General features: G+C 50.3%; 1 protein-coding gene across 1 annotated transcript in view; it reads right to left on the bottom strand.

The window, feature by feature from the left end:
• The window catches only part of cdkal (CDK5 regulatory subunit-associated protein 1-like 1), an 807683-nt gene extending 784117 nt beyond the window's left edge, over window positions 1-23566 (bottom strand). The window contains 3 exon segments of the mRNA NM_001173677.1: window positions 21768-21880; window positions 22645-22811; window positions 23330-23566. Coding sequence (NP_001167148.1) covers window positions 21768-21880; window positions 22645-22802 — 271 coding nt within the window. The 5' untranslated portion in view covers window positions 22803-22811; window positions 23330-23566.
• Window positions 23567-24313: the final 747 nt, after the last annotated feature.

Below are 24313 nucleotides of genomic sequence, written 5' to 3'. Positions count from 1 at the left end.
TGTGGGTCCCCGATACTTCCTGTGCTGTGAGCCTCTGTGGGTCCCCGATACTTCCTGTGCTGTGAGCCTCTGTGGGTCCCTGATACTTCCTGTGCTGTGAGCCTCTGTGGGTCCCCGATACTTCCTGTGCTGTGAGCCTCTGTGGGTCCCCGATACTTCCTGTGCTGTGAGCCTCTGTGGGTCCCTGATACTTCCTGTGCTGTGAGCCTCTGTGGGGCCCCGATACTTCCTGTGCTGTGAGCCTCTGTGGGGCCCCGATACTTCCTGTGCTGCGAGCCCCTAATACTTCTGGTGCTGTGGCCTCTTCACTCTTTTCTGGTGCAAAGATCTGGGTTGGGTATAAGTTTGGGGCTGGAGAAAAGGGATTGTGTTCAGTCTGGGATATAGGGCTGGGGTTCAATAGGGCTGGGCTGAGCTGGGCTGCTGTGTGTCTCACCCTCTACAACCCTGTCTAATGGTTCTCTCTCCTCTCTCTGTGTGTCTCACCCTCTCCAGCCCTGTCTAATGGTTCTCTCTCCTCTCTCTGTGTGTCTCACCCTCTCCAGCCCTGTCTAATGGTTCTCTCTCCTCTCTGTGTCTCACCCTCTCCAGCCCTGTCTAATGGTTCTCTCTCCTCTCTCTGTGTGTCTCACCCTCTCCAGCCCTGTCTAATGGTTCTCTCTCCTCTCTCTGTGTGTCTCACCCTCTCCAGCCCTGTCTAATGGTTCTCTCTCCTCTCTCTGTGTGTGTCTCACCCTCTCCAGCCCTGTCTAATGGTTCTCTCTCCTCTCTCTGTGTGTCTCACCCTCTCCAGCCCTGTCTAATGGTTCTCTCTCCTCTCTCTGTGTGTCTCACCCTCTACAGCCCTGTCTAATGGTTCTCTCTCCTCTCTCTGTGTGTCTCACCCTCTCCAGCCCTGTCTAATGGTTCTCTCTCCTCTCTCTGTGTGTCTCACCCTCTCCAGCCCTGTCTAATGGTTCTCTCTCCTCTCTCTGTGTGTCTCACCCTCTACAACCCTGTCTAATGGTTCTCTCTCCTCTCTCTGTGTGTCTCACCCTCTCCAGCCCTGTCTAATGGTTCTCTCTCCTCTCTCTGTGTGTCTCACCCTCTCCAGCCCTGTCTAATGGTTCTCTCTCCTCTCTGTGTGTCTCACCCTCTACAACCCTGTCTAATGGTTCTCTCTCCTCTCTCTGTGTGTCTCACCCTCTCCAGCCCTGTCTAATGGTTCTCCTCTCTCTGTCTCACCCTCTCCAGCCCTGTCTAATGGTTCTCTCTCCTCTCTCTGTGTGTCTCACCCTCTCCAGCCCTGTCTAATGGTTCTCTCTCCTCTCTCTGTGTGTGTCTCACCCTCTCCAGCCCTGTCTAATGGTTCTCTCTCCTCTCTCTGTGTGTCTCACCCTCTCCAGCCCTGTCTAATGGTTCTCTCTCCTCTCTCTGTGTGTCTCACCCTCTACAACCCTGTCTAATGGTTCTCTCTCCTCTCTCTGTGTGTCTCACCCTCTCCAGCCCTGTCTAATGGTTCTCTCTCCTCTGTGTGTCTCACCCTCTCCAGCCCTGTCTAATGGTTCTCTCTCCTCTCTGTGTGTGTCTCACCCTCTCCAGCCCTGTCTAATGGTTCTCTCTCCTCTCTCTGTGTGTCTCACCCTCTCCAGCCCTGTCTAATGGTTCTCTCTCCTCTCTGTGTGTCTCACCCTCTACAACCCTGTCTAATGGTTCTCTCTCCTCTCTCTGTGTGTCTCACCCTCTCCAGCCCTGTCTAATGGTTCTCCTCTCTCTGTCTCACCCTCTCCAGCCCTGTCTAATGGTTCTCTCTCCTCTCTCTGTGTGTCTCACCCTCTCCAGCCCTGTCTAATGGTTCTCTCTCCTCTCTCTGTGTGTGTCTCACCCTCTCCAGCCCTGTCTAATGGTTCTCTCTCCTCTCTCTGTGTGTCTCACCCTCTCCAGCCCTGTCTAATGGTTCTCTCTCCTCTCTCTGTGTGTCTCACCCTCTCCAGCCCTGTCTAATGGTTCTCTCTCCTCTCTCTGTGTGTCTCACCCTCTACAACCCTGTCTAATGGTTCTCTCTCCTCTCTCTGTGTGTCTCACCCTCTCCAGCCCTGTCTAATGGTTCTCTCTCCTCTCTCTGTGTGTCTCACCCTCTCCAGCCCTGTCTAATGGTTCTCTCTCCTCTCTCTGTGTGTCTCACCCTCTCCAGCCCTGTCTAATGGTTCTCTCTCCTCTGTGTGTCTCACCCTCTCCAGCCCTGTCTAATGGTTCTCTCTCCTCTCTGTGTGTGTCTCACCCTCTCCAGCCCTGTCTAATGGTTCTCCTCTCTCTGTCTCACCCTCTCCAGCCCTGTCTAATGGTTCTCTCTCCTCTCTCTGTGTGTCTCACCCTCTCCAGCCCTGTCTAATGGTTCTCTCTCCTCTCTCTGTGTGTGTCTCACCCTCTCCAGCCCTGTCTAATGGTTCTCTCTCCTCTCTCTGTGTGTCTCACCCTCTCCAGCCCTGTCTAATGGTTCTCTCTCCTCTCTCTGTGTGTCTCACCCTCTCCAGCCCTGTCTAATGGTTCTCTCTCCTCTCTCTGTGTGTCTCACCCTCTACAACCCTGTCTAATGGTTCTCTCTCCTCTCTCTGTGTGTCTCACCCTCTACAACCCTGTCTAATGGTTCTCTCTCCTCTCTCTGTGTGTCTCACCCTCTCCAGCCCTGTCTAATGGTTCTCTCTCCTCTCTCTGTGTGTCTCACCCTCTCCAGCCCTGTCTAATGGTTCTCTCTCCTCTCTCTGTGTGTCTCACCCTCTACAACCCTGTCTAATGGTTCTCTCTCCTCTCTCTGTGTGTCTCACCCTCTCCAGCCCTGTCTAATGGTTCTCTCTCCTCTGTGTGTCTCACCCTCTCCAGCCCTGTCTAATGGTTCTCTCTCCTCTCTGTGTGTGTCTCACCCTCTCCAGCCCTGTCTAATGGTTCTCCTCTCTCTGTCTCACCCTCTCCAGCCCTGTCTAATGGTTCTCTCTCCTCTCTCTGTGTGTCTCACCCTCTCCAGCCCTGTCTAATGGTTCTCTCTCCTCTCTCTGTGTGTGTCTCACCCTCTCCAGCCCTGTCTAATGGTTCTCTCTCCTCTCTCTGTGTGTCTCACCCTCTACAACCCTGTCTAATGGTTCTCTCTCCTCTCTCTGTGTGTCTCACCCTCTCCAGCCCTGTCTAATGGTTCTCTCTCCTCTCTCTGTGTGTCTCACCCTCTACAACCCTGTCTAATGGTTCTCTCTCCTCTCTCTGTGTGTCTCACCCTCTCCAGCCCTGTCTAATGGTTCTCTCTCCTCTGTGTGTCTCACCCTCTCCAGCCCTGTCTAATGGTTCTCTCTCCTCTCTGTGTGTGTCTCACCCTCTCCAGCCCTGTCTAATGGTTCTCCTCTCTCTGTCTCACCCTCTCCAGCCCTGTCTAATGGTTCTCTCTCCTCTCTCTGTGTGTCTCACCCTCTCCAGCCCTGTCTAATGGTTCTCTCTCCTCTCTCTGTGTGTCTCACCCTCTACAACCCTGTCTAATGGTTCTCTCTCCTCTCTCTGTCTCACCCTCTCCAGCCCTGTCTAATGGTTCTCTCTCCTCTCTCTGTGTGTCTCACACTCTACAACCCTGTCTAATGGTTCTCTCTCCTCTCTCTGTGTGTCTCACCCTCTCCAGCCCTGTCTAATGGTTCTCTCTCCTCTCTCTGTGTGTCTCACCCTCTCCAGCCCTGTCTAATGGTTCTCTCTCCTCTGTGTGTCTCACCCTCTCCAGCCCTGTCTAATGGTTCTCTCCTCTCTCTGTGTCTCACCCTCTCCAGCCCTGTCTAATGGTTCTCTCTCCTCTCTCTGTGTGTCTCACCCTCTCCAGCCCTGTCTAATGGTTCTCTCCTCTCTCTGTGTCTCACCCTCTCCAGCCCTGTCTAATGGTTCTCTCTCCTCTCTCTGTGTGTCTCACCCTCTCCAGCCCTGTCTAATGGTTCTCTCTCCTCTCTCTGTGTGTCTCACCCTCTCCAGCCCTGTCTAATGGTTCTCTCTCCTCTCTCTGTGTGTCTCACCCTCTCCAGCCCTGTCTAATGGTTCTCTCTCCTCTCTCTGTGTGTCTCACCCTCTCCAGCCCTGTCTAATGGTTCTCTCTCCTCTCTCTGTGTGTCTCACCCTCTCCAGCCCTGTCTAATGGTTCTCTCTCCTCTCTCTCTGTGTGATTCCACGTCTGCTTCACCCCCCCCAAAACGCATTCAATTTAGCGTTCATGACCAGAGTAAGTTTTAAGGCTGTCATTAAACAGAGTGTTTCATGTCGTCCCAGGGCAACCTGTGTGGAGGCTGTGATCTGTAACAGTAAGGACTGACAGAGGTTTTAACTGAACCTACACAGCAGGACTGAGTGGCTGGCTGAGAGCACATGGCTGAAAAGAGGACCGTGGGGTTTAGTCTGGAGCAGCACACAGCTCTGCAGGCTGTGTGGAGTACAGAAGGGCTGTGTGGAGGAGAGCACAGCTCTGCAGGCTGTGTGGAGTACAGAAGGGCTGTGTGGAGGAGAGCACAGCTCTGCAGGCTGTGTGGAGTACAGAAGGGCTGTGTGGAGGACAGGAGGGCTGTGTGGAGGACAGGAGGGCTGTGTGGAGGACAGGAGGGCTGTGTGGAGGACGGACAGGAGGGCTGTGTGGAGGACGGACAGGAGGGCTGTGTGGAGGACGGACAGGAGGGCTGTGTGGAGGACGGACAGGAGGGCTGTGTGTAGTACAGAAGGGCTGTGTGGAGGACAGAAGGGCTGTGTGGAGGACAGGAGGGCTGTGTGGAGGACAGGAGGGCTGTGTGGAGGACAGGAGGGCTGTGTGGAGGACAGGAGGGCTGTGTGGAGGACAGGAGGGCTGTGTGGAGGACAGGAGGGCTGTGTGGAGGACAGGAGGGCTGTGTGGAGGACAGAAGGGCTGTGTGGAGGACAGAAGGGCTGTGTGGAGGACAGAAGGGCTGTGTGGAGGACAGAAGGGCTGTGTGGAGGACAGAAGGGCTGTGTGGAGGACAGAAGGGCTGTGTGGAGGACAGAAGGGCTGTGTGGAGGACAGAAGGGCTGTGTGGAGGACAGAAGGGCTGTGTGGAGGACAGAAGGGCTGTGTGGAGGACAGAAGGGCTGTGTGGAGGACAGAAGGGCTGTGTGGAGGACAGAAGGGCTGTGTGGAGGACAGAAGGGCTGTGTGGAGGACAGAAGGGCTGTGTGGAGGACAGAAGGGCTGTGTGGAGGACAGAAGGGCTGTGTGGAGGACAGAAGGGCTGTGTGGAGGACAGAAGGGCTGTGTGGAGGACAGAAGGGCTCAACATAACAAACCATTTTGAAACAACAACAAAAAGTGCACTTTCGTTTAAATAACTATTTGAGGATGTAGTACTTCCTGTTTTTCCTGGCGATACTAAACATGCCCTAGTCCTCCAGGTCCATCCTGACAGGGTCCTCCTCTGTCCTGCCCGTCAGAGAAAACGCTCAGCGGTTAGCGCACCGCCGCCAGAAAGGCAGGACCATTTCATTTCAGCAGCCACGTAGTTCTGGCTTGGACAGCCTCCAGCTACTGGTCCTCTCTCACCCTGCATCTCTCACCCTGCATCTCTCCTTCTCCTCTCTCACCCTGCATCTCTCCTTCTCCTCTCTCACCCTGCATCTCTCACCCTGCATCTCTCCTTCTCCTCTCTCACCCTGCATCTCTCCTTCTCCTCTCTCACCCTGCATCTCTCACCCTGCATCTCTCCTTCTCCTCTCTCACCCTGCATCTCTCACCCTGCATCTCTCCTTCTCCTCTCTCACCCTGCATCTCTCACCCTGCATCTCTCACCCTGCATCTCTCCTTCTCCTCTCTCACCCTGCATCGCATCTCTCACCCTGCATCTCTCCTTCTCCTCTCTCACCCTGCATCTCCTCTCTCACCCTGCAGCTCCTCTCTCACCCTGCAGCTCCTCTCTCACCCTGCATCTCCTCTCTCACCCTGCATCTCCTCTCTCACCCTGCATCTCCTCTCTCACCCTGCATCTCCTCTCTCACCCTGCATCTCCTCTCTCACCCTCTCCACCGCTCGTTCCCTCCATCTCCTCTCACCCTCTCCACCGCTCGTTCCCTCCATCTCCTCTCACCCTCTCCACCGCTCGTTCCCTCCATCTCCTCTCACCCTCTCCACCGCTCGTTCCCTCCATCTCCTCTCACCCTCTCCACCGCTCGTTCCCTCCATCTCCTCTCACCCTCTCCACCGCTCGTTCCCTCCATCTCCTCTCACCCTCTCCACCGCTCGTTCCCTCCATCTCCTCTCACCCTCTCCACCGCTCGTTCCCTCCATCTCCTCTCACCCTCTCCACCGCTCGTTCCCTCCATCTCCTCTCACCCTCTCCACCGCTCGTTCCCTCCATCTCCTCTCACCCTCTCCACCGCTCGTTCCCTCCATCTCCTCTCACCCTCTCCACCGCTCGTTCCCTCCATCTCCTCTCACCCTCTCCACCGCTCGTTCCCTCCATCTCCTCTCACCCTCTCCACCGCTCGTTCCCTCCATCTCCTCTCACCCTCTCCACCGCTCGTTCCCTCCATCTCCTCTCACCCTCTCCACCGCTCGTTCCCTCCATCTCCTCTCACCCTCTCCACCGCTCGTTCCCTCCATCTCCTCTCACCCTCTCCACCGCTCGTTCCCTCCATCTCCTCTCACCCTCTCCACCGCTCGTTCCCTCCATCTCCTCTCACCCTCTCCACCGCTCGTTCCCTCCATCTCCTCTCACCCTCTCCACCGCTCGTTCCCTCCATCTCCTCTCACCCTCTCCACCGCTCGTTCCCTCCATCTCCTCTCACCCTCTCCACCGCTCGTTCCCTCCATCTCCTCTCACCCTCTCCACCGCTCGTTCCCTCCATCTCCTCTCACCCTCTCCACCGCTCGTTCCCTCCATCTCCTCTCACCCTCTCCACCGCTCGTTCCCTCCATCTCCTCTCACCCTCTCCACCGCTCGTTCCCTCCATCTCCTCTCACCCTCTCCACCGCTCGTTCCCTCCATCTCCTCTCACCCTCTCCACCGCTCGTTCCCTCCATCTCCTCTCACCCTCTCCACCGCTCGTTCCCTCCATCTCCTCTCACCCTCTCCACCGCTCGTTCCCTCCATCTCCTCTCACCCTCTCCACCGCTCGTTCCCTCCATCTCCTCTCACCCTCTCCACCGCTCGTTCCCTCCATCTCCTCTCACCCTCTCCACCGCTCGTTCCCTCCATCTCCTCTCACCCTCTCCACCGCTCGTTCCCCCCATCTCTGAATCTCCGCCCTCCTGGGCTGTGTGAAAAAACGCCACCGTACGGACAGAGGAAGACTGGCGGATCCTGTGAAGTCCACACAAACTAACAGTATGGTTATAGCAGAATCTGTGGCATCACACCGAGCGCAGCGTGTGGAGAGTTAGGCACACACACACACAGCATACTCTACTGTACCCAGCACCACCAGGAGGCTGAGACTGATTCCTATTGGCCGTGGGAGACACGGCGCATAACGTTGCGTAGCCCCGCCTTTCAGCCACTCACAACGCATCCCTAAAGCATCCCTCTGTTTTATGGATGAGCGTGAGAATGGATCGGACGCACGGTGTGTACACACACACACACACACACACACACACACACAGTAAAATACTACCCTCTCATAACACACACCCTGCTCACTCAAACTGTCTGTTGGAATAAGTCATTAAATGTGAACCCAGTATCGGCTCAGTCAAACGTCTCACATCAAGATGCTGGGCAGCGTGAAAAGGAAATACACAACGCACAACTAAAACCTATTCCAACTCCAACTGTATTAATGTCAATCATAATAATAATCAGGTTTGATTTGGAACAGCAGTTGGGTTTATTAAGATAGAAATGCAACAGTCTGCACATCTGTTATCAACAGCTCTAGACTGACATCCAAAAACACGGTTAAAACACACATCCTTCAAACTGCTGTGGACCAGCATACATTTAACCTCATTTGACTGTTAATGCTTTACTGGGAAGCCCTGTGTAAGTGTACTACTTCTGACCAGGGCCCATAGGGCTTTACCCATAGGGTCCTGGTCAAAAGTAGTGCACTAAATAGGGAATATGGTGCTATTTGGGAAGTAGCCGTAGTCTAATCAGTATGCAAATCCTAACTGCTTTGTGTCAGTGTGCGAGTCGTTACATTGGGAGAGAACACCAGTAGAGTAAAACCCATTGGCTTTCTATGAAGTCAGTCCTGCCTGGCCAGCAGACAGCTGGAGGAGCCAAGTTCAGTCTGTTTCTATACCAGGTAAACAGTGCCATCTATGGGTAGGAGAAGACAAGTTCAGTCTGTTTCTATACCAGGTAAACAGTGCCATCTATGGGTAGGAGAAGACAAGTTCAGTCTGTTTCTATACCAGGTAAACAGTGCCATCTATGGGTAGGAGAAGACAAGTTCAGTCTGTTTCTATACCAGGTAAACAGTGCCATCTATGGGTAGGAGAAGACAAGTTCAGTCTGTTTCTATACCAGGTAAACAGTGCCATCTATGGGTAGGAGAAGACAAGTTCAGTCTGTTTCTATACCAGGTAAACAGTGCCATCTATGGGTAGGAGAAGACAAGTTCAGTCTGTTTCTATACCAGGTAAACAGTGCCATCTATGGGTAGGAGAAGACAAGTTCAGTCTGTTTCTATACCAGGTAAACAGTGCCATCTATGGGTAGGAGAAGACAAGTTCAGTCTGTTTCTATACCAGGTAAACAGTGCCATCTATGGGTAGGAGAAGACAAGTTCAGTCTGTTTCTATACCAGGTAAACAGTGCCATCTATGGGTAGGAGAAGACAAAAGGAACATTTACATTTACGTCATTTAGCAGACGCTCTGATCCAGAGCGACTTACAAATTGGTGCATTCACCTTATGATATCCAGTGGAACAACCACTTTACAATAGTACATCTATATCTTTTTATTTTTATTTTTTAGAATCTCTCATAGGTTCACCATGTGCCTATAATTTAACAACGGATCTACATTGGTGTTAATCATTTAAAAAATATTACACTACATATGACGTAACAGCATGACAACAACAAAAATTGTCTAGCACAGTGTAAAGGAGGATGAGGGTAAACTGCAGGCCTGGAGAAAACGGTTTCACATGTGACAGCAAGCATTGTAACAATGGATCTAGGTTGGGTTTCTTCCCACAGCGTTACGTCCTACAAAGTAAGAGTACGACAGTCACTAGTAACCTTATCGTCATAACGGTTAAACAGGAGTCAAACGGCACTCAGAGAAGAGTTCGGTCAGAGAGGTGCCCAGCATCGTGACACTGAACCAGGTTCAACAGGAGTGAATCATGGTGGAGGTTCAACAGGAGTGAATCATGGTGGAGGTTCAACAGGAGGGAATCATGGTGGAGGTTCAACAGGAGGGAATCATGGTGGAGGTTCAACAGGAGGGAATCATGGTGGAGGTTCAACAGGAGGGAATCATGGTGGAGGTTCAACAGGAGTGAATCATGGTGGAGGTTCAACAGGAGTGAATCATGGTGGAGGTTCAACAGGAGTGAATCATGGTGGAGGTTCAACAGGAGTGAATCATGGTGGAGGTTCAACAGGAGTGAATCATGGTGGAGGTTCAACAGGAGTGAATCATGGTGGAGGTTCAACAGGAGTGAATCATGGTGGAGGTTCAACAGGAGTGAATCATGGTGGAGGTTCAACAGGAGTGAATCATGGTGGAGGTTCAACAGGAGTGAATCATGGTGGAGGTTCAACAGGAGTGAATCATGGTGGAGGTTCAACAGGAGTGAATCATGGTGGAGGTTCAACAGGAGTGAATCATGGTGGAGGTTCAACAGGAGTGAATCATGGTGGAGGTTCAACAGGAGTGAATCATGGTGGAGGTTCAACAGGAGTGAATCATGGTGGAGGTTCAACAGGAGTGAATCATGGTGGAGGTTCAACAGGAGTGAATCATGGTGGAGGTTCAACAGGAGTGAATCATGGAGGAGGTTCAACAGGAGTGAATCATGGAGGTTCAACAGGAGTGAATCATGGAGGTTCAACAGGAGTGAATCATGGTGGAGGTTCAACAGGAGTGAATCATGGTGGAGGTTCAACAGGAGTGAATCAATGTGGGAGGTTCAACAGGAGTGAATCAATGTGGGAGGTTCAACAGGAGTGAATCAATGTGGGAGGTTCAACAGGAGTGAATCAATGTGGGAGGTTCAACAGGAGTGAATCATGGTGGAGGTGCAACAGGAGTGAATCATGGAGGTTCAACAGGAGTGAATCATTAAAGGAAAGGGAAAGGGGATATCTAGTCAGTTACACAGCTGAATGCATTCAACTGAAATGTGTCTTCCGTAATTAGCCCAAAACTTTTGAATCTTAATTGAATCATTATGCATGTTTAATAAGAGTGAATCATTATGCATGTTTAATAAGAGTGAATCATTATGCATATTTAATAAGAGTGAATCATTATGCATGTTTAATAGGAGTGAATCATTATTAATCTTTAATAGTGCATGCTGCTCACTTATCGATACTGACAAAAGTTACTCGCTGTTTAACATGAGTTTTCACAAATCAAGTCTGACATCATGCTTTCTGGGAGAGCAGTAAATTCATCGGAGGAAACGTTGAAGTGCTTGTAGTGCTGTGGAGATATGCCAGACAGAACAATGGTGTCTCTTTACTGTGGGGCAACACTGCCCTCTGGTGGTGGACAGGGGAAATGACCACTTCAATATTACCAGGTCTTGGAGGACATACACACTTAACTTAAGCCCCAATTCTTTTGTTGTTGCCTGCTTTAGTTGTAGATTCTACAGTTACTGATAAAAAACAGCAGAGATAACGGTCTGTCTTTACAGGAGTCATTAAAAAGCACGAGTTATTTGTTGCTTTAAAAACAGCAGAGAGCATCTCCACCCCCAGGTGCAGCTCTCCATACAGACAGTGTGAGAGACTCCCAAATTAAACCCTATTCCCTAAATAGTGCACTACTTTTGACCAGAACCCTATGGGGAAGCAGGGTGGCATTTTGGAGGCCCAGTCTGAACAGAACAGCCATTACCATTAAGCCTTAAGCCTTCCCTGAAGCTCAGAGCGGCCAGTCCAGCAAAGCCTTGTGATGAGAGCCAGCTGGGAGGCAAGCCTGGGCCTAACACACACACACACACACACACACACACACACACACACACACACACCATTACAGGCCATTCCCAGTTTAATCTCCACCGATTTGGCCGTGACAGTCTCACCTTTCCCAATCCCCACTGTCCGTCAGGAAGACGGGGACACACACACACGGCCTGGACCCCCCAGTGCCTGTCCATCACCCTGGGTCTGAATAAGGACCTAACACACCACCTGCAATTCCCCCCCCAGCCTCCCTCTCATCTCAGAGCTGATGAAGTCGGAGGGAGGGAGGGAGGGAGGGAGGGAGGGAGGGAGGGAGGGAGGGAGGGAGGGAGGGAGGGAGGGAAAGTGGCAATGTCACACCCTGTTACCTGCCATTGGTCAGAGTGACAACACGGTCACACAACGGCCTTCAACCAAGCCCCCAGGATAGCTAGTGTGTGTGTGTAAGGTGTCATGGCACAGCCTACAGAGAAACCATCTAAAGCACTGTGTGAAACCACCTTCAGTTCACAGAGCCAGACAGAGCTTTGGTATTGCTTTAATAATAATAATTATTATTATTATGTCTGTGCCTCAGCCTGGAGAACCGGACCCCAGACCCACAGCCAGTCAATACCATACATTTATTTTATGTAACCTTTATTTAACTAGGCAAGTCAGTTAAGAACAAATTCTTATTTACAATGACGGCCAAACCCCGACGACGCTGGGCCAATTGTGCCCCGCCCTATGGGACTCCCAATCACGGCCGGTTGTAATACAGCCTGGAATCGAACCAGTGTGTCTGTAGTGACACCTCTAGCACTGAGATGCAGTGCCTTAGACCGCTGTGCCACTCGGGAGACCCCATGTGCTTACCAAAACAGCCTAGATGTGTTTAACATTAACCATGACTAACAGCACTATCAGTCGCCCTACAAATGGTCCCCCAGTCCGTATATAGTGCACTACTGTTGACCAGAGGCCTATGACCTACTAATCTCAAACGGTAACCTCACAGTCATAACCACGTTTCATACAGCACTATAACTCTGATACAAGTTACATACTCGTGTGTGTGTGTGTGTGTGTGTGTGTGTGTGAGAGAGACGGACACCTCCAGTGAATAATGCTGGCTGCTGAGTGACTATTATATTCATGCCTCTGGCAGAAAGCATCTCTTCTCACTACAATAGTCTCATTAAACTATGAATAACCATATGCCTGTGTCCCAAAAGGCACCCTTCTCCCTATATAGTGCCCTGGTTAAATGTAGTACACTGTAAAAAGGGCCATTCCATGGTAACAGAATTACGCAGAGACTCAGATTTGTCACGTTAAAAATGGTATACATTTAACAATTACATTAGATTTTTTTTAAGAGTGACTTACAAGAGAAATGAGGGTTAAGTGCATTGCTCAAGGACACAGAGATTCTTCAACTAGTCGGCTCTGGGATTCGAACCAGCGACCTTTCGGTTACTGGCCCAGCGCATAACAAAAACTGTTGATTACAAAGTTTAACAAAATCATACAACTATATACACAAGAACTACAGTACTTTCATTTCCACTACAGATTTTACAAAAACACATTTTACAGGAAGAACTGTGCAGATAAATGTTGTTAACTGCACAGTTTTCCATTATTTTACTGTGTAAATTATGCAAAGTATTCATTATGCATAGAGTTCTATGAATTACTAAACCATCGGGTTTTGTTTGGCATACAATTTGAAGATATTATTATAATAATTTTTTTTAATTAAAATCGGCATCTCCACTTAATTCCGTTATCGTGGAATCGCCCTATATGGAATAGGGTGCCATTTGGGACACAAATCCTTATTTGAGATGCATTACAGGAGGAGTTATGAGGAATAATTATCCCACATGTACAGATATATATGAAATACATAGCACAGTACTAGGACACCATATACCCACCATGTGCATACTGAGCCATTCAGACCGTTGAGGAATGGAACCAGTGAGTGGTGAGTGAACGGTGGTTATGGTCCACAACACCAGGGTTTATTGGTAGCTAATTACACAGGTATTAAAGACACACACCGTCTCTGTATTCATGTGTGACTAAACTGAAAATATGGATGAAGGTGTGATTCTATTTTATTCAAGCGCCGTGTTTGTTACGAATAAATATGTTTTAATTTCTCTTTACTTAAGAGATTTGAAGCGTAACATAATGACATGCATATTATAAAAATTAATTTAAAAAAATAAAAAAATGTTTTCCATGTTTTAATGTCTTCCAGTGTCCCTCAGTCAACCTGCCGCTGCAGCAATCAGAAAGAGGGGAATGAACCTTGAGAAAAACACAGGTTAAATACAACCACATTTCCTGTTGTACAATTACAGCAATTTCTCCCAAATTGCAGGACCACAAACAAACCAACAGCAACGCAGTTAGTCTTCAAACATCCCACTTCCTCTGTGTGGATAAACACTCTCTCTCCTCACACTGTCTGGGCCACGGGAGGGAGGGAGGGAGGGAGGGAGGGAGGGAGGGAGGGAGGGAGGGAGGGAGGGAGGGAGATAAGTATAGACCAGACATGCAGACTGAGAGACAGAAGGACAGAATAAAGAAAGTGTGTCCAGCCCGTCTGCCCTCCTGCCCATTTGCCCACCCGTCTGCCTGACTTCCTGTTTGCCTTCCTGGGCTCCTAATGGAACAGACCAGATCACCAGGACAATTAGAACCCATTTCACAGGCTCTGCATGCAGGGAGGGAATTTGCATGTTTGAAGCATGTGATTAATGTCCCTCTGCAGCTGTGGTAGAACACATTGTGTCCCAAATGGCATCCCTTTCCCTATGGGCCCTGGTCTAAAGTAGTGCACTGCGTAGGGAATAGGGAGCCATTTGGGACGCACCTGAAGTAGAAAGTTCTCCCCCTCTCTGCTCCCTGATGAGAGAGATGCCCAGAGGGCTACTATTCACAGCCCAGCAAACAGGCTCCATCTCCACACACACACACACACACTCTCTCACTCTTCCCTCAGCTATGAAGAAAGCCTCCTAGTAACCCGGGGTAGGCCGTCATTGTAAATAAGAACTTGTTCTTAAACTGACTTGCCTGGTTAAATAAAAAGTTAAATAAATAACCTGTCTCATCATCTCTGGATGTCTGGACAACATGCAAATCACATGCAAAACCAGGAAGGACTAGATCCAGTCTCAACGTTCCCAGACAGAGAGAGAGTAGCAGAGGACTAGATCCAGTCTGTCAACGTTCCCAGACAGAGAGAGAGCAGCAGAGGACTAGATCCAGTCTGTCAACGTTCCCAGACAGAGAGAGAGCAGCAGAGGACTAGATCCAGACTGTCAACGTTCCCAGACAGAGAGAGAGAGCCGCAGAGGACTAGATCCAGACTGTCAACGTTCCCAGGCAGAGAGAGAGCAGCAGAGGACTAGATCCAGTCTGTCAACGTTCCCAGACAGAGAGAGAGCAGCAGAGGACTAGATCCAGTCTGTCAACGTTCCCAGGCAGAGAGAGAGCAGCAGAGGACTAGATCCAGTCTGTCAACGTTCCCAGGCAGAGAGAGAGAGCAGCAGAGGACTAGATCCAGACTGTCAGGGATTTAGGAGGAAAACAAACCAGCCGTAGTTTAAGTGCTACAAGATAGACTCGTATTTACATTTCAGATGTCTGGGCCTTTTTCTAGAGTATCACTCCACTACTGCACCATTGAAATAACAACCAGCACTCACACAACAGATAAACCATTTCAAATAGCTAACAAGGCTGTGGAAACTAAAAAAATAAGGTATTTAGCACATTTCCACTTCCTGTTAAATTAAAAATGTATGACAACATTAGAGAGAAATAAACAGGAGTGTATTCATCAAGGCAACAAGACACTTCACAATGCAGAGGGGCCCCAATGGAGCTCTCCTAAAAACCCCAGGCTGACACCTTGTAATCTGAACCCACAGGCAGGGGGAGAGAGAGGCAGGGAGGGAGGGGAGAGAGAGGCAGGCAGGCAGGGGGAGAGAGAGAGCGAGGGAGGGAGGGGAGAGAGAGGCAGGCAGGCAGGCAGGGGGAGATAGAGGCAGGCGAGAGAGAGAGGCAGGCGAGAGAGAGAGAGAGAGAGAGAGACAGGCAGGCAGGCAGGGGGAGAGAGAGAGCGAGAGAGAGCGAGGGGAGGCAGGCGGGGAGAGAGAGCGAGGGAGGCAGGCGGGGGGAGAGAGAGCGAGGGAGGCAGGCGGGGGAGAGAGAGCGAGGGAGGCAGGGGGGGGAGAGAGAGCGAGGGAGGCAGGGGGGAGAGAGAGAGCGAGGCAGGCAGGGGGAGAGAGAGAGCGAGAGAGAGCGAGGATGCAGGGGGGAGAGAGAGAGCGAGGGAGGCAGGGGGGACAGAGAGCGAGGGAGGCAGGGGGACAGAGAGCGAGGGAGGCAGGGGGAGAGAGAGAGCGAGGGAGGCAGGGGGAGAGAGAGAGCGAGGGAGGCAGGGGGAGAGAGAGAGAGCGAGGGAGGCAGGGGGAGAGAGAGAGCGAGGGAGGCAGGGGGAGAGAAGAGTCTAGCCTACATGCCATCTCCTGACTGACAGGAGAAACCTATCAGAGCTCTAAAAGTATATCGGGACACGGACAAAGATATCTGAGAGTGACGGACAGAGAGAGGAGTCATTTGGTGGTTCATGGTGGAGGGAGAGAATGACGTCATCATTATGGGATGGAATAGAATGAGCTGGATTCCTGCTATAACTCTGTGGGTGGTATCTCTGTGGGGGGCTGTGGCTCATAGAAGAGAAAACACCACCTCTACACTTGGTTGGTTGGTTGGCATCTCTGAATCTACACTTGGTTGGTTGGCATCTCTGTATCTACACTTGGTTGGTTGGCATCTCTGTATCTACACTTGGTTGGTTGGCATCTCTGTATCTACACTTGGTTGGTTGGCATCTCTGTATCTACACTTGGTTGGTTGGCATCTCTGTATCTACACTTGGTTGGCATCTCTGTATCTACACTTGGTTGGCATCTCTGTATCTACACTTGGTTGGCATCTCTGTATCTACACTTGGTTGGTTGGCATCTCTGTATCTACACTTGGTTGGTTGGTTGGCATCTCTGTATCTACACTTGGTTGGTTGGTTGGCATCTCTGTATCTACACTTGGTTGGTTGGTTGGCATCTCTGTATCTACACTTGGTTGGTTGGTTGGCATCTCTGTATCTACACTTGGTTGCGGTACACCTACAATGCTTGTATTTCCCTGGTTGGTCCAGTTGTATCTCTGAATCCCTCCAGTGTATCAGATGTCCGATTAGGACCAGCACGTTGTCCGATTGGGACCAGTACGTTGTCCGATTGGGACCAGTACGTTGTCCGATTGGGACCAGTACGTTGTCCGATTGGGACCAGTACGTTGTCCGATTGGGACCAGTACGTTGTCCGATTGGGACCAGTACGTTGTCCGATTAGGACCAGCACGTTGTCCGATTGGGACCAGTACGTTGTCCGATTAGGACCAGTACGTTGTCCGATTAGGACCAGTACGTTGTCCGATTAGGACCAGTACGTTGTCCGATTAGGACCAGTACGTTGTCCGATTAGGACCAGTACGTTGTCTGATTAGGACCAGTACGTTGTCTGATTAGGACCAGTACGTTGTCTGATTAGGACCAGTACGTTGTCTGATTAGGACCAGTACGTTGTCTGATTAGGACCAGTACGTTGTCCGATTAGGACCAGTACGTTGTCCGATTAGGACCAGTACCTTGTCTGATTGGGACCAGTACGTTGTCTGATTGGGACCAGCACGTTGTCTGATTGGGACCAGCACGTTGTCTGATTAGGACCAGTACGTTGTCTGATTAGGACCAGTACGTTGTCTGATTAGGACCAGTATGTTGTCTGATTAGGACCAGTATGTTGTCTGATTAGGACCAGTATGTTGTCTGATTAGGACCAGTACCTTGTCTGATTAGGACCAGTACCTTGTCTGATTAGGACCAGTACCTTGTCTGATTAGGACCAGTACCTTGTCTGATTAGGACCAGTACGTTGTCTGATTAGGACCAGTATGTTGTCTGATTAGGACCAGCACGTTGTCTGATTAGGACCAGTACGTTGTCTGATTGGGACCCCTAGACGGCTGATTAACTATTAGTTTCCAGCCATCGGCCGCCCTGATAACAACCAGATGCCTGGCTGGACTGGGGCTGAGAGAGGGGTCAGTGAGGCTGGGGAGGGGGGGTTAGAGGGGCTGAGAGAGGGGTCAGTGAGGCTGGGGAGGGGGGTTTAGAGGGGCTGAGAGAGGGGTCAGTGAGGCTGGGGAGGGGGGGTTAGAGGGGCTGAGAGAGGGGTCAGTGAGGCTGGGGGGGGGGTTTAGAGGGGCTGAGAGAGGGGTCAGTGAGGCTGGGGAGGGGGGGTTAGAGGGGCTGAGAGAGGGGTCAGTGAGGCTGGGGGGGGGGGGGTAGAGGGGCGATGAGGCAGGGGAGGGGCTGTGAGAGGGGTCAGTGAGGCTGGGGAGGGGGGTTTAGAGGGGTCAGTGAGGCTGGGGAGGGGGGGGTTAGAGGGGCTGTGAGGGTGAGGAGAGGGACAAGGGGTCTGTTGTGTTTCCCTGCGCAGGCCAGGACAGGACAGGCCAGGCCAGGCCAGGGCAGGACAGGCCAGGCCAGGCCAGGACAGGGCAGGCCTCGGAGTGTTCATTAACTCCTTGTCAACTCAGAGGCCTAATCAAATGTTATTGGTCACATGCTTGGTAAACAACGGGTGTAGACTAACAGTGAAATGATTCCTGATGGGTCGTTCCCATCAACACAGAGAGAACATAGAGAAATAATACAAGTTATAATAAATACACAATGATAACTTGGTTATATACACAATGAGTAACGCTAACTTGGTTATATACACAATGAGTAACGCTAACTTGGCTATATACACAATGAGTAACGCTAACTTGGTTATATACACAATGAGTAACGCTAACTTGGCTATATACACAATGAGTAACGCTAACTTGGCTATATACACAATGAGTAACGCTAACTTGGCTATATACACAATGAGTAACGCTAACTTGGCTATATACACAATGAGTAACGCTAACTTGGCTATATACACAATGAGTAACGCTAACTTGGCTATATACACAATGAGTAACGCTAACTTGGCTATATACACAATGAGTAACGCTAACTTGGCTATATACACAATGAGTAACGCTAACTTGGCTATATACACAATGAGTAACGCTAACTTGGCTATATACACAATGAGTAACGCTAACTTGGCTATATACACAATGAGTAACGCTAACTTGGCTATATACACAATGAGTAACGCTAACTTGGTTATATACACAATGAGTAACGCTAACTTGGTTATATACACAATGAGTAACGCTAACTTGGTTATATACACAATGAGTAACGCTAACTTGGTTATATACACAATGAGTAACGCTAACTTGGTTATATACACAATGAGTAACGCTAACTTGGTTATATACACAATGAGTAACGCTAACTTGGTTATATACACAATGAGTAACGCTAACTTGGTTATATACACAATGACTAACGCTAACTTGGTTATATACACAATGACTAACGCTAACTTGGTTATATACACAATGAGTAACGCTAACTTGGTTATATACACAATGAGTAATGATAACTTGGTTATATACACAATGAGTAACGCTAACTTGGTTATATACACAATGAGTAACGCTAACTTGGTTATATACACAATGAGTAACGATAACTTGGTTATATACACAATGAGTAACGCTAACTTGGTTATATACACAATGAGTAACGATAACTTGGCGCAGCAGTCTAAGGGAATAGAGGCGTCACTACAGACCCTGGTTCGATTCCAGGCTGTATCACAACCAGCCGTTATTGGGAGTCCCATAGGGCGGCGCACAATTGGCCCAGTGTCGTCCAGGTTAGGCCGTCATTTTAAATAAGAATTTTCTCTTAACTGACTTGCCTAGTTAAATAAAATGTTACTTTATTTATTTAATGATAACTTGGCTATTTACAAGGGCTACCAGTACTGAGTCAATGACAACTATGTAGATGCAACTAGGAAAAAGAGAGACAGATGGTAAACTGCTTAACACACACACAGACACATCTAGCTGCTCCACACAGACCCCCCCCAGCATCTAGCTGCTCCACACAGACCCCCCCACAGCATCTAGCTGCTCCACACAGACCCCCCCACAGCATCTAGCTGCTCCACACAGACCCCCCCACAGCATCTAGCTGCTCCACACAGACCCCCCCACAGCATCTAGCTGCTCCACACAGACCCCCCCACAGCATCTAGCTGCTCCACACAGACCCCCCCACAGCATCTAGCTGCTCCACACAGACCCCCCCACAGCATCTAGCTGCTCCACACAGACCCCCCACAGCATCTAGCTGCTCCACATAGACCCCCCCACAGCATCTAGCTGCTCCACACAGACCCCCCCACAGCATCTAGCTGCTCCACACAGACCCCCCCACAGCATCTAGCTGCTCCACACAGACCCCCCCCACAGCATCTAGCTGCTCCACACAGACCCCCCCCACAGCATCTAGCTGCTCCACACAGACCCCCCCCACAGCATCTAGCTGCTCCACACAGACCCCCCCCCACAGCATCTAGCTGCTCCACACAGACCCCCCCCACAGCATCTAGCTGCTCCACACAGACCCCCCCACAGCATCTAGCTGCTCCACACAGACCCCCCCCACAGCATCTAGCTGCTCCACACAGACCCCCCCACAGCATCTAGCTGCTCCACACAGACCCCCCCACAGCATCTAGCTGCTCCACACAGACCCCCCCACAGCATCTAGCTGCTCCACACAGACCCCCCCACAGCATCTAGCTGCTCCACACAGACCCCCCCACAGCATCTAGCTGCTCCACACAGACCCCCCCACAGCATCTAGCTGCTCCACACAGACCCCCCCACAGCATCTAGCTGCTCCACACAGACCCCCCCCATAGCATCTAGCTGCTCCACACAGACCCCCCCCACAGCATCTAGCTGCTCCACACAGACCCCCCCCACAGCATCTAGCTGCTCCACACAGACCCCCCCCCACAGCATCTAGCTGCTCCACACAGACCCCCCCACAGCGTCTAGCTGCTCCACCACACAGCCTGTTTAAGTGCTTTTCAAAGACTTACAAACGCACCAGCTAAGCATTAAACTACAGCCTACTACCAACCAGACTAAAGCCAAACAGGCAAATCAGCTCTTTATTATGTCTGCAGTAACAGGTTCCATTCCCTTCAGAACAGAACAAATGGTTATGGACTTTATCATGGAGCAAGACTGACACCTTGTGGTTAGTTGTGTAGACCTTGGTCCATTTGAGACAAACCGAAGCAGACCACTTCAGCACAAAACCCCCAAACCCATATAGGCCAGTAGGGAACAAAGATGGATCCACAGTGAGGCCAACAGACAGTCAGGACCAAGACAGGAGGATGCAGGACAAAGATGGAGACACAGTGAGGCCAACAGACAGTCAGGACCAAGACAGGAGGATGCAGGACAAAGATGGATCCACAGTGAGGCCAACAGACAGTCAGGACCAAGACAGGAGGATGCAGGACAAAGATGGAGACACAGTGAGGCCAACAGACAGTCAGGACCAAGACAGGAGGATGCAGGACAAAGATGGATCCACAGTGAGGCCAACAGACAGTCAGGACCAAGACAGGAGGATGCAGGACAAAGATGGATCCACAGTGAGGCCAACAGACAGTCAGGACCAAGACAGGAGGATGCAGGACAAAGATGGATCCACAGTGAGGCCAACAGACAGTCAGGACCAAGACAGGAGGATGCAGGACAAAGATGGATCCACAGTGAGGCCAACAGACAGTCAGGACCAAGACAGGAGGATGCAGGACAAAGATGGATCCACAGTGAGGCCAACAGACAGTCAGGACCAAGATGGAGGATGTGTAGTCCACAGTAGACAGCGCTGCCACTAAACCACTAGACACATTCACACCAATTTCACAGCTTGCCATTGGCCTGTTGACCTACCTGTAATCAACAACACCCTTCTACCCCATGACCACCCCGTGACCCTCATCCCCTAACCCTTCCACCCCGTGACCCCCATCACTAACCCTTCCACCTCATCCCCTAACCCTACCACCACAGGACCCCATCACCTACCCCTACACCCACAGGACCCCAACACCTAACCCCTACCCCCCACAGGACCCCAACACCTAACCCTACCACCCCAGGACCCCAACACCTAACCCTACCACCCCGGCCCCACACCCCTACCCCTACCACCCCAGACCCCACACCTAACCCTACCACCCCAGGACCCCATCACCTAACCCTACCACCCCAGGACCCCATCACCTAACCCTACCACCCAGGACCCCAACACCTAACCCTACCACCCAGGACCCCAACACCTAACCCTAACACCTAACCCTACCACCCCAGGACCCCCATCACATAACCCTACCACCACAGGACCCCAACACCTAACCCTACCACCCCATCACCTAACCCTACCACCCCATCACCTAACCCTACCACCCCAGGACCCCCATCACCTAACCCTACCAGCCCATAACCAACGCTCCCCATCACCTCGTAGCCAACGCACCCATCACACTGGCCACATTACACTTGTTGTTGTTTTCGAGGCCAACTATTTGAACAGCCTAGTGGTTCCTACCTGTCATCTTGTATCCGCTCGCTGCCAGCTGTCCAGCCATGTATTCCCCGTCTGAGTTGTTGTGGGAGCAGCCCCAAGTTCTCATCCATATCTTCTGCATGCCAGGGATCACGCTACAGAGAGGAGGAGGTATCAATTACATACAATGAATGCTGGGCTCTTTCATACTATGGGAAGGGACTGTTGGCTTTTAGTACCCTTTTTCAAACTGTTGCTATACTACAAAGAATATGTAGATAAGCAAGAAACACAATCTGAAGGGGAGAGGAAGAGTCATAGTCTCGAAGCTGATAATGAAATGAAGTAATTGGGGGGGGTCGATGAAGCTCGCAGCTTGCATTCTATAATGAACCACTATATGGCAGTGTTACTCTACAATTACATTGAAGTGGCCGAGAAGTACTGATTTGGTCCCTGGCTAGTGGCAACAGTAGGGCCACCTTCAACACGGCATGGTCATCTCGCTGACGCACGAGTTGAATGTCAACATTCTCTCTGTTTCTTTACGTCCTCTGTTCACCCCTCCTTCTGATTGGAGGTGGTTAGAGGGGAGGAAAGTGTTGAGGAGGACAGAGGTTGTGAGGAATGGAGGGAAACACTATTGAGAAAGAGCCATAAAATAGAGATAAGTAGTAGCAGCACAGAGATGTGAAGGAGCCATCCTCCCAGTTTGTGTAAGCATGCTTTAAAATGACTAGGACTGAACCCCGGGTTTCCTGCACGTCACAATACTGAGACAGCCCCCTTAACTACAGCCCCCTGAACTACAGCCCCAAGACATTAGCTCAGGAAGACAACTCAAGTCTTCAGCTCTCAGGCAAGGGTCACTCTTTATCAAAACAAGTGTGCATTGCCCACTGCATTGATTTAACCATACCTGTCTGCATGCAGCACCTCTGTAGTCTGCTGGGTGTTTCTCTTCCTGGCTCTGGGGATGATGCTCTTCCTGGCATACTGCCTCTCCTGTGGAGTCGGGTCGTCAGCTGACACCATGTCCTCAATGTCATCGATCAGGGAGTCACAAGTAGAAGACATAATGACGATCTGGTAGAAAAACACAAAATGTATTTCAAAATGTGTCAGTCCACAATGATACATTAACTTGACCATACAAAAGACTGAGTTAAAAGCCACATTGTGGACCTCTCAGAGTAGTGTAGTCAATGATAATACAGTATGTCTCATAGCTCGCTGTGTCCTGGGTCATCCACAGCCGAACCAGCCACACGCTGTTGTTGGACGGGAACAACCCACTCCTCGGCCCGCCTGAGTCCAGCTAACTTCGTTACACAACTAGCTAGGCTACTTAGCTAAGATCAGCCTCAGCAGGGACGTTTCTAGTTATAGCTTCACTGGCTGTTTGACAACTTTAATATTAACCGTACAGATAAATAGTATGATTTCCAAAAGTGGTGTCAAAATAGTATGTCAAATAACTGCGACAGAAGCCTGGTCTAGCTAACAGTTAGCCAATGTTAGCTTTTATATTCAATAACTGGGCTTTGTAGCTACATTTAGGCATAATAATAACACAATATATACCGCACACAGCCCGTTTATACCTATATTGTGTCTTTAAAACGTGCCTTTCTGCCAGCGAACAGTAACAGAGCACAACGAGCCACGTGTTTCTGTTTTGGAATGGCACGTGCGTTCAAATCCGTGTTCCGGTTCCTCCGCTGTGTTTTATCCTGTTATTACTTCACTCGTTAACACGTCCTTAATAAACGTCTCAAACGGAAGACTAACTCAAAGCTTCTAGCTGGAAGCTTGTTGTTATGATCAGCACTGACACAAAGAGTGTCTATTATATTGACAAGAGAGTCGATTAACCGCTCTAACAATGGAAATACATGTCCGCAAAGATGGAAGTCAGGCAGGAAGAGGCTAGATCAGGCGGGACCATTCTAGCCAATCAGGGGCAGATACCCGTGTTGACAGGCCATAGAGACAGACAACTCATCTTTGTATTTTGCGAATTGGGGCTGTCTCCATTTTAAAGTAGTCAATTTTCTTAATTGGCCGATTGCACCCAGCAATCTACTTTAAAACGGTGGAAGCCCTCAATGGCAATGTCCATGTTAAAATAGGTAATATACATCTATCTTGAAGACAGACAACTCAAATAGTCGTTTTTTTTCTAAGTTGCGGAATTGCCAGGTGCGTCCTTATAAACCAGTGTATTACTAACAACCTACCCATTACAAAACGTATGTTCGATCAAATAAGCCTCACGTAGCAAATTAGCAATTAAATGTTTTGTAGACCAAATTCGACATTCACCGACCTCCACACAAAAACTCCTCACTTCGTGGGCTTATTTTTCGTGGGACGACTTTGGGTGGAGTAAAGCCTCTCGCTTTGCCTCTTTCTCTCTGTCTGGCATACTTGCTGGGCGCATTTTGATGACCACGTGGAACGATGGAAGGGAGTGAGGGACAAACTTCTTGCCTCGTGACAAGCGAAATCCGTTGTCGGTTACCTGAAATGACCCTAATCGCGGTTTATTTTTAGTACTCTTTCTGCACTTAATGGGGGGGCGTGCA

This window comes from Salmo salar, chromosome ssa05 (genome assembly GCF_905237065.1).
Source record: "Salmo salar chromosome ssa05, Ssal_v3.1, whole genome shotgun sequence".
In the NCBI taxonomy this organism is placed as follows: Eukaryota; Metazoa; Chordata; class Actinopteri; order Salmoniformes; family Salmonidae; genus Salmo; species Salmo salar.
The sequence above is the reverse complement of the archived record's forward strand: the minus strand, read 5'-3'. Positions and strand labels throughout refer to the sequence as shown.